General features: G+C 38.8%; 1 protein-coding gene across 16 annotated transcripts in view; it reads right to left on the bottom strand.

Annotated features, from left to right (window-relative positions):
- The window catches only part of Gphn (gephyrin), a 460638-nt gene continuing 449706 nt past the window's right edge, over positions 1-10932 (bottom strand). For all 16 annotated transcript variants that reach the window (XM_029484276.2, XM_085830493.1, XM_029484278.2 and 13 more), the window contains 3 exons: positions 4418-4521; positions 1995-2091; positions 1-992 (listed from right to left, as the gene is read on the bottom strand). In XM_029484276.2, the coding sequence (XP_029340136.1) occupies positions 859-992; positions 1995-2091; positions 4418-4521 (335 nt within the window). In that variant the 3' untranslated portion in view covers positions 1-858. The remainder of the gene's footprint in view (positions 993-1994; positions 2092-4417; positions 4522-10932) is intronic.

Genomic DNA, 10932 nt, shown 5'->3' with positions numbered 1-10932 from the left:
TTTTTAAATAATGATCAAGGATTTTTTTTATTCATTAAGTTTCATTATCATTACAGAAAATGTTATGGTACAGAGTTGTTTAACATTATTTTGTTTTTGCTCTTGATTTCCACATGAATGCTGGTAACACTAATATCTGTACAAGATCAGTCTTTGATTTTATTTTTGTTCTGTACAATTTTAAATGTGTTGGTTAAAAAGGCTGTCAGCACTTAAGGAAGCATTTCCCCCAGTTTGTTTGTTCAAATAAAAGGTATCCAGTTACTGCCTGCCAGTACTGTGCCTGAGGCTGCTAGGGTGAGACCTTCCCTGGGTGCTCAGCAGGGAAGGTTCTAGCGGCAGGATGGGGCCTCCGCGCAGTCTCCTCTTTTGGCATGGTGCACATAAACACGAGATACATGATAAAGAACAAGCAAAAGCTCTCTGTAAAGCAGTTATGAAGCATACTAAGAAGGGAAATCCAAGTGTTGCCTACACTAGTATAAAGAAGCAGACAGCCTTGATTAAGAGCATAAGTAGTTGTATTTAAAGATGAGAAAAACACAAGTTCTGCAGGCACCTACCGCTGTCTACTAAAAGCTATCGCTATCAGACCTAGCATTGAACACACAAAGCAATTTGCAAGAAAGGAAAATTTTGCTTTGATATAATCAGAATAGAGTTGTCTGTTGAGATTTATTCTTAGGTGTTTTTTTTTCTTTAAAAGGTATTTAAATTTCATTTGAAATATAGTTCAAGATGTTGACTATACAGATCAACTTTTATCCAGATCAGAAAAACTAGCTGTGCCGTTGCATATTACAGGATACAGTCAATGATATGTGGACATGCATCAAAACTTTCTCCTGTTGGTCACCATCATAGCCGTCCAATGACCATGACATCTACCACCTCGCCTTTGTGAAGTTCCACGTACTGCTCTGTCTTTGGAGGTAGCATCAATAATCCATTGGCACTGCGCATGCTCATCAGACGGCTGCTCATCTGATTACCTGGAATGAAATACGCTCATTACTGCAGCACAGGCACCAGGAAGTGTACATGTGGCCAGGCCAGCAAATGGAAGTGCAGGGCTCCAAGACGGAGGGAGAGAGATGCTCAATCTTTTTAGTACCTTTTCCAGGTGAAATTTATCCTAGATCCTTCACTTCATCAAAACTTTAAAAACAAATGCTATAGATTTAAAAAGAATTAAATAGGGTTTTATAGCCTCATACAAAATGCCACAGAAATTCTCACTTCAGGGTGAATTTACATTTTAAAAATAAAGCCTTTTATAAGCTTAAGGACAACAATAATAGTAGCTACCATTTAGGTGCCAGACAAACTACAAGTCACTTTATAAACTCTCTTATTTAACTCTAACAGGATGCAAAAGATCTGAGGCACACTGGCCAGCTTGTACGCAGAACTCTTTGAGGGCAAGGCTCATGAATTGGATCACTGTTGATATTTTCAGTTTATACAGAAGCTTCTATTAAAAGGTAACAGTTTTTGTGGAGTTGAATCAAAACTCGAGCAAACTAGAAAAGTTGGGGACAAAAAATTAATATGGAAAGCTCTTTTTTCAGAGCTAGAACTTTGAAATATCAACACAGACTTCTCTGTCCTTAAGATTTACCAGCACCTAGAAGATAGTAGAGTCCAAAAAGATTATATTATAAATTCTGCTTTCTCCTCACATTTCAGGATAACACATACTACGCCCTCCTTTTGTACCCACCCATCATGTTCAAAGGGCTGCTTGAATTAATAGATCAAAATATACTTTATTTCATATTTCAAATGTTTACCTAGAAAATATGGTCCAGTGAAATAAGTAAACATTGTTTAAGAATAATTTATTTCACCAAACCTTTCAAAAAGAGAAGTAAACAATTATTCATTTGGTTATCACCAGGGAAAAGACATGACTGACACAGCTGGAACTGCGGTTCGTTTTTCAGAACGAGTGCATGGAGATCCCAGTGGGTGTGCAGGTGTGAACGACTGACCTGTACTCTGGGCCCAGGGCAGTGGTTCTTGGTGATGCCAAGTCAGTATACACCGGTGGTATTCTGGGCGAGGGTCCAGTTTTACATCACACGATAACTACAGTATGAAGAGGGAAAGAGATTTGAATTGGTCCCCTGATCACATCTCAGAACTACAGAAAATAGAGTGAGCATAGATAATATCCTTGTCATTCTACTATCTCTGTCATTTCCATCTTATTTTTAATACAGGAAGTCCAGGGGCTGGTTGCTATGGTAAAAAAGAATGTTAAGAAGCCAGTGTTTATACTGGAGGAAAGGACAGATGAAAAAGTCCCTTGTTACGTGTTGTAAGGACCCTGACCTATAAGACAGGAAACTGAAGCAATATCTTCACACTGAAAGGAGGTAGCTCTCACAAGCACATTCAATCTCCATCCGCCCAGCAATATTCATTGCAGATTTAATGTACGCTGGGCATTACTCACCTCTCTATCTACAGGATGATTTTTCAATAGGCTTTTTTTGTATCGCTTATATTTTCTTTGAAGGAAGCATAGTTTCCCAGTGCTCCTAAATTATTTTGCACTTCTCTCTTAATTTATTTGTGTGCGTGTTCCCCAGTACTAAATTTCAGTAGCGACGTACATGGCTGTTATGTAGCCAGTTTTAAGGAGGTGGATGTTAAAATGAGAAATAAACATAGTGTCAAGAAGAGGATAAGTCATGGGGCTCTTAGAACCATGTGGATTTTTTCCCCTGCTTCCTCAGTTTAGCAAGTGTGAATATAATGAATTATCCATTTCTGGGTTTGCTGTATAAATCTGACTGTTCAAACTTTGACTTTTTTTTTTTTTTTTTTAGTTTTTTCGAGACAGGGTTTCTCTGTATAGCCCTGGCTGTCCTGGAACTCACGCTGTAGACCAGGCTGGCCTTGAACTCAGAAATCCGCCTGCCTCTGCCTCCCGAGTGCTGGGATTAAAGGCGCGCGCCACCATGCCTGGCCAAACTTTGACTTTTTGATCGGATCATAATTTTTCATTCATGGCTGGCCTTCCTATCCTCCTTTCTTCTTTCCTCCCTCTCCCTCCATCTCTGTTTCTTACCTTGTTAGACATTCCAGGTATTATCTCCTTGTGATTACTCAAAAGAAAGGTCTTTCTGGGGGAGGGGTGATTGACACAGGACACTATGCCCAGGTAGTTGAATTTAAGTGATATTTTAGGGAAACAAGATGGTCTTATCTTCTTTCATCCACAAATCTCCAGTAATAAAAGTATCAATGTTATTCCTGTTGACAGCCTAGTGTTTCAGAAACATTTTTAATTTCTGTGTATTTGTCCATCTGTACATGCAAGTGCCACAGCATACATGTGTGTGTGAGGTGACTGGCCAAAGGACAACTTCCAGGAAGTCATGTGGTCCCAGGGTCTCCGGTTGTCAGGCTTGCAGCAAATGCCTTTACCTGCCAAGCTATCCTGCCAGCTGTCATATATGTTTTTATATTATGTGTCTTGAATAACATTTTATTATTTCCTCTTCTATGTTTTATATTCCTTTGTTCAACTAATCATAGAATTGTGTCACTTTAAAAGTTACTTTTAAAGTATTGAGAATTACCTTGGTTCTGTAGTATATGATGTCAATAAATTCATTCACAAATACTACTGAACATGTCTGATTATCTGGGTGGCAAGTTAGACTAGTCGTGCTGGTAGAGGAAGGCTCTCTAACTTCCACGTGACTTGCTGCAGTCCTTGGCCTCTGTTTGACCAGTGCTGTTTAAACAGTTTGTCTATCTTTTCCTCCTTGAGTGCCAGATTCTTTTGGTCCTTTGACTGCTCTTTCTGAATTTTTTGAACAGCAATTGCATAAAAGCAGGCAGGCCAACTTCTGTCCTCTATGAACTTCCCAGGGGAAATGATCTCTCACCTCTTATTCCATACAGGTCTATCTAATGAGTGGAGCCAGCTAATTTCTGTTTGCTGGGTTGTTCCCACCAGAAGAACCCACAAGAAGTTTGAAGCCTTGTTCTCTGGATTCTTTTAAGTATGTTTAAACTTTAAAACATTTCATTTATTTTTATGTGAGTTTTGCCTGTGTACGTCTGTATGCCATGTGTATACCCTGCCTGAGGAGAAGATCAGAAGAGGGTATCACACTCCCTGGGACAGAGTCACAGACAGTTGTGAGCTGCTGTGTGGGTGCTGGTAATCAAATCTATGTCCTCTGGAAGAACAGCCAGTACTGTTTTGACTTCTGAGATATTTCTCTTTATGTTGGAGGAAAATAAAAGTGAATCTCCCTTTCTAGTTTCTACCACAAAGGAGAGAATATTAATACATTTATGATAAAACAAATCTAAAATCCTAGGCATTTATTTTTGCCAATTGGCAATTGTTAGCAGGCTTCAGCTTTGGTTTATGGTCATTAGGAGACATTACCCTGGCTTTGATGATGGTTGGCCGAGGATCCAAGATACCCTGCATCTTTCTCAGTGCAGGTACAACAAAGAGGTTGCAGGTGACCACAGCTGATACAGGATTCCCTGAAAGTCAACCAAGTGTATATTTATATTATACCACATAAAAATTTGTCAGATAATTATATCTGTTTATACATTCAGGCATGACAGAAGTGATTGACCGTAAGTCTACTTCTGAGTCACTCTGAATCCAACAGAATGATACAGCAGATTAGCTGGGTGGTACACACCTTTAATCCCAGGACTCAGGAGGCAGAGGCAGGGAATCTCTTGAGTCCAAGGCCAGCCTGGTCTACAGAGTGAGTTCCAGGTCAGCCAGGGCTACACAGTGACACCTTGTCTCAAAACCAAACCAAACCAAATCAAACCAAACCAAATCAAACCAAACCAAACTAAACCAAACCAAACCAAACCAAACCACCACAACAAAAAAAAAGACAGAATAGAGGTCCAGTTAACCATATCACATGCTACAGAGGATATGAACTGAACCTTTTGGTCATCCATGGAAATATAAAAAGATCTGATACTCAACTTTTAATACAATTTCTGCTTTCCTGAGTGCCTTGCACTAGAAGCCATTGCCAACTAACTCTCTCTGTGTGTGTGTGTGTGTGTGTGTGTTATGGGTGAAATGGAACTGGTAGACACTGAACCCTGGACTACCTGCATGTGAACATGTGAAGCACATACTCCTTTTTTTTGGTTTTTTGAGACAGGGTTTCTCTGTGTAGCCCTGGCTGTCCTGGAACTCACTCTGTAGACCAGGCTGGCCTCGAACTCAGAAATCCGCCTGCCTCTGCCTCCCGAGTGCTGGGATTAAAGGCCTGTGCCACCACTGCCCAGCAAAATGTGTAGCCTAGGCTGGCCTTGAACTTGTGATCCTCCTGCTTCTGCCTCCTTCAGCAAATCCTACCGGTGTGCGCCACCACAACCGGCGTACATACTCTTATAATGGGTATCAATCCTTTTTTTTTTTTAACTTCTGGTTTTTTCAGACATGGCTTCTTTGTCCTGGAGCTTACTCTGTAGACCCACTATGTTAGCCTGGAACTCACAGAGATCCATCTACCTAAGTCTCCTGAGTGCTGCGATTCAAGACTTGTGCCACCATTACCTAGCCAACTATGGCTTAAATTAAACAGTTTTAATGTATCTTGTTATTTTTAAAGCAATTTTACTATAGAAAGATGGTATAAATAAAAGAAAATATAGACAAGAAACTCGATAATCATTATCTTTACATTTTAAAAATGGCATCAAATAACTCAACTTGTAAAGACTTGAAGATGAAAAAGATTATGGTAGGAACTTTGACTTCCTCAATTCCCACAAGGAAGCTCTAGCACTCAGTGTATCTGAGGCACAGGGCTTTGATGACTCAGATTCAGTGAGGACATAAGATTGGGCCCTAATGAGGTAGAACTGGTGTCCTTATAAACAGAAGAGTCACCAGCAGTATGCTTGTCAGAGACAAGGCCATGGGACTCAGAAGGCAGGAAGAGGCACCAGAGAGCAGCACTGCTGCCACCTTAGAACTCTGAGGAAATAATTCTGGGGTGCACCTATGGCAGCTGGATCACACTGTGACAAATACCAAGTTCTTTAAAGTTATCTGAAGAATATCAGAAATTTATCATTCCTCTCCAGGAGAAGGAAGGTAGCTATGAAAAACATTAAAAGGGCTAAAAAAAAAAGAGATATTTGTTGTTGTGTGGCGTCCTTAGGTAAAGATCAAGCTGTACTCGAGCTGGGCAACTTTGTTTTATTTTAGTATCAGGCTGTCCTTGCATTTAAGGCAAATTCAGCCTCCGAAGCGCTGGTATTATAGTTGTGCACCACCAACCCTATTAGTCTAACTAAACACATTCACAGAACTTCATTGTTTTCTTTAGCAAGTTCTAAAATGCCAATTCTGTTGAATTCTGTTATACGGTGGCATGTGATGATATGTGTTGCTATGGTAATGGGGAACGTGCTGTCTTAGTTTAGGTTCCCTTTCATCGAATGCCACTAATTTGGTCCACAGGTAAGAGACCAGGGACAGGTTATCAAATTACTAGATAAAACCACACCTTCATTTCTCTTGTACCAGTAGCTAAGAGATTTTTATCATCTATTGGCACATTTACATTCTACAAAAGAGTGGGATGGATTATGACATTTTCATACATGTTTGATTATACTCTCCTGATCACTGCTCTCTTCCCTCTCTCCCCATTTTTGCTGTTTCTGTTTCAAAAGTAGCATTCCTTCTTCTTTAATGTCTAGATTTAATTCTAGATTATGCATACAGAGAAAATATATAATATATATATATATATATATTCTCTCAGAATCTGGCTTATTTTAGTTATTATAGTGATATCTAACTTTATTGAGCTTTCTAAAAATGAAATTTTATTCTTTGTGTTCAAATATCATTCCATTGTACAATATATGTCACGTTTTCTCTGCCAGCTCATTTGCTGATGGACTTCAAGACTGAGTCCATAACTTGGCCCCCATGAATTGTGTTTTTATAGTGAATATGGTTGTTAAGGGCTCTGTTTCATGCTGACTTAGATTCTGGGTTATATGCTGTTTTTATTTTTCCATCTCTCTCTTTCAGGACCACCACACTGATTTTTTTACTGTAGCCGGGCTAACTTATATCCTTGATTATATTTGTTTTTTATTTTCTTGGTGACAGCCATTCTGACTGGGATGAATGGATTATCAATGCTGTCTTCCTTCGTTCCTTCCTTCCAGAGACAGGGTTTCTCTGTGATTCCCTGGTTGTCTTGGAAATCATTCTGTAGACCAGGCTGGCCTCAAACTCACAAATATCTGCCTGCCTCTGCCTCCCAAGTGCTGGCATTAAAAGCATGAGCCACCACTGCTAGGCTCAATGCAATTTTTTTTTTTTTTTTTTGCATTTCTCTGATGGTTGGGTATGTTGAACATTTTTTTCCCTATTAACCTTCTTTTGAGAATTGTCTGTGCAATTCATTTGCCCATTTGTTGGCTGGATTATTTTGGCATTTTGAGTTATTTACATATCAGTTCCCTGTCAGATGCTACTCTGTTGTTTCTTTTGCTGTCTTTTTGCCTTTTAATTCCATGCAACCCCGTATGTCAATTCATGCTATTATTTCCTGTGTTGTAGGCATCCTAGTCATAAAGTCATTTCCCATGCCTGTATCTTGAATTGTTTCCCACAGCAGTTTTAAAATTTTAGGTCTTCCATTAAGGCTTCTGATCTGTTTTGTACTGACATTTCTGCTGGGATCTACATTCTACATATAGATATCCAGTTTTTCAGAACCATTTGTTGAACAGGCCCTTCTTCCTCCAACATATGTTTTTGGGACTGCTTGTCACAAATCAGTTGACTGTAGGGCTGGGGAGGCAGCTCAGTGGTTAAGAGCATGTACTTCTCTTTCAGAGGACTGAAGTTTGGTTCCTAGCACCCACACCAGAGAGCTCACAGTAGTCTGTAACTCCAGCTCCAGCAGATCAGACACCTCTGGTCTCTGACACCTGCATTCACAATGCTCATATCCATATGCACACACACTTGTTTACACATAATTTAAAGTAATAGAATAAATCAATTGGCTGTAGCTCTATGGGTTTACTCTTGAGTCCTCTATGTTATTCTATTGTTCTATGTATCTAGGCTCTTTTTGTCTTGTTCTTTTTATGTAGAGTGTATCTGTGTATAAATGTATGCTAGTGTACTTGGGGGAACACATATGTACGTTAGTGTGTGTGTGTGTGTGTGTAGGTCTGAGATTGTTACCAGGAACCTTCTTTAGTAAATTTTCCACTGGTTTCTTATCCAAAGCCTGTGGCTGGTCTCAACAGCCAGCATTCTCTAGTGATCTCATCTGTCTTATGAGGCTGGAATTACAGGTGAGCCGCACATCTACAAGGCAGTTACTACTAGGGATCTGAACTCTGGTTTTGATTATGTGGTAAGTGCTTAAACCGCCAAGCCATCTTCCTAGGCCCGCGTGTCTGTCTTTGATGCCAGGATGATGGCATCACTGTGGCTTTTTGTATTGTAATTTGAAATCATGTATAATGCAATATCTCCAACGTTGCTCTTTTGGCTCAGGGTTGCTTTGGGTATTTGAAGTTTCTATTTCCATTTAAACTTTAGGACACCCCCCTCCCTCTCCTCAGATTCTGTGAAGAATGTCATTAGAATTCAATGAAAATTGCATTTACTGTGTAGGTCACTTTCAGTAACATGGGGGTTTTCTCTGTCTGTCAATCAATGAACATGGGCTGTTTTTCCACCTTCTAGTGTTTTCAATTTCCTTCTTCAGTGCTTCAAAGTTTTCATTGTGGAGGTCTTTCATTGTCCTAGCTAGGCTTAATTCCTAGGTGTGTGTGTGTGATCTTTGGAAGCAATTGTGAATGTTTTTTCTTCTGATTTCTTTCTCAGCATATTCATTACAGTACATAGTAAGTATAGATATTTGTATCCTACATTGCTAAATTTACCAGGGTCAAGAGTTTTCAAGTGGAGCCCTTAGGGTGTTTAAGTATAGGGACATTTTCATCTACAAACCAGTTTAATTTGATTCCCTTATTTCCAATTTGTATCACTTTTCTTTCTTTCTCCTGCCTCTGCTCTGGCTAAAACTTCCAAGCAGTATGATGAATAAGAGTGGATACCTTGTCTCATTCTGGAGTTAAGAGCATACGTTAGCTTTAATCCATTTCGTAGAATGTTGACTATAGATTTGTCATATATTGACATATTTTCTTCTTCCTAATCTCATGGCTTTTCTCATAATGGCTTTGTTAAAGGCCTTTTCTATAAATATTTAGACAGTCACTATAATGCAAGTTTTCACGATGTTTCTTAGTGATCCTCTGGATTTCACCAGCATCTATATATCTGGTTTTATCCACCTCTTCTGGCCTGTGAAGGCACCTGAAAACATACGTAACATACACACACAGCCTCAGTGATGGAAGATGAGCCTAACCCTCGAGAGACTTGAGGCCCCAGGGAGTGGGGAGGTCTAGTGGGGTGGGGTGGAGACATCCTCTTGTAGACAGGGGCGGAGGAGGAATGGGAAAAGGAACTGTGGGAGGGTGGACTGGACTGTAAAAAAATAAAATTATGAAATGATTGTAAAATTGCTATAATTCTTTAGTTTTATAATTAAAAATTACATTTATTTATTTAATCAGTGTGTGAGAGCACATGTGCACCCATGTTCTGATATGCACATGGAGGTCAGAGGACAAGTTGGAGGAGTTGGTTTTCTCCATCTAACATGTAGGTCTGGGGGATTAAAATCAGGTAGTCATGGTTGGCAGCAGGCACCTTTATCTGCTGAGACATCTCACCAGCTATAATATTTTAAAAATGAATTGTTCCATAGAATAAATATAATTGGACAGATTAATAATTAGTAAAATGTGATTGTTTCTGATTGGTAGTTGTGATAATAAATAACATTTCTTTATCCTTATCTATATTTTCTAAGTTTTTATAAAGAAGTTTTAAATTTTAATTTAATTTATGAGAGAGAAAGAAAGTATGTATGAGTGTGTGTATGTGTGTGCGTGCATGCCTTCACTCATGTACCAGTGTGCCATAATACATACATTAAGGTCACAGGACAACTTGTTGGAATTCTCTCTCTCTCTCTCTCTCTCTCTCTCTCTTGAGTTGGTTGTCAGGCTTTGTTGCAGGTACCTTAATGCACTAAGCCGTTTGCCAGCCCCAATTTCCAATTTTTTTACTTACTGCACATGTAATTTTAAAAAGTTAAAAAATTAAAATATGTAAAACTATAAAATTGGCTATAACTTGTTAAGACTGGTGAAGACCTTTAAGTGTATAGCCTTTAGTAAAGCATAAATATACTCTAGAAACTGAAAACCCTTTTAAGTGGAGCGCCTTTCCTATGTGCAGGACTGACGGTCAGGCTCAATGGAAGGTGTTTCAAATAAAATCAGTGATTTGAAGAAGGCTTTTAATATTGTAGTTTCTATGAACATTTACATTTCATCAGAAATGGGTTCCAGCATAATAATCTTTGTTCTATTATCACTGATGGTCTAATCTGTATGTTAAATCACACCTATGGAACAAGCAGTCTCTTTTGCTAGGTAAAATGAAGCTAGAAGAGTTGTTTATTTTTTCATACAATGGATTTCAGAGTCTCAGAGGGAATATTAAAGGTCCTAGGTTTAGTCGTATGACACAGATACATTTTGAGGTTGCTTTGCTTTCATGTCGTCTTATTATTTTCTATATGACACAAGTCTATTTTTATGCTTATGGATAGTGTTTAAAATGTTAAGGCTTAAAGTTCTTCTGCCTGCTTCTTTTTTTAATAATTTTATTTTGAGATTTACTGAATATAAAAAAATCTCTGAAACCCATGATATTTGTGAGTCTGAAAGGATAAGTACTTACTTTTCTGAAGGAATTGGTGTTAACAAAATAGGGACTTGAGAATT

Source organism: Mus caroli, unplaced genomic scaffold, assembly GCF_978045245.1.
Source record: "Mus caroli unplaced genomic scaffold, Mus_caroli_1 scaffold_14, whole genome shotgun sequence".
Taxonomy (NCBI): Eukaryota; Metazoa; Chordata; class Mammalia; order Rodentia; family Muridae; genus Mus; species Mus caroli.
Note: the sequence above shows the minus strand (reverse complement) of the source record. Positions and strands in the feature narration are given on the sequence as shown.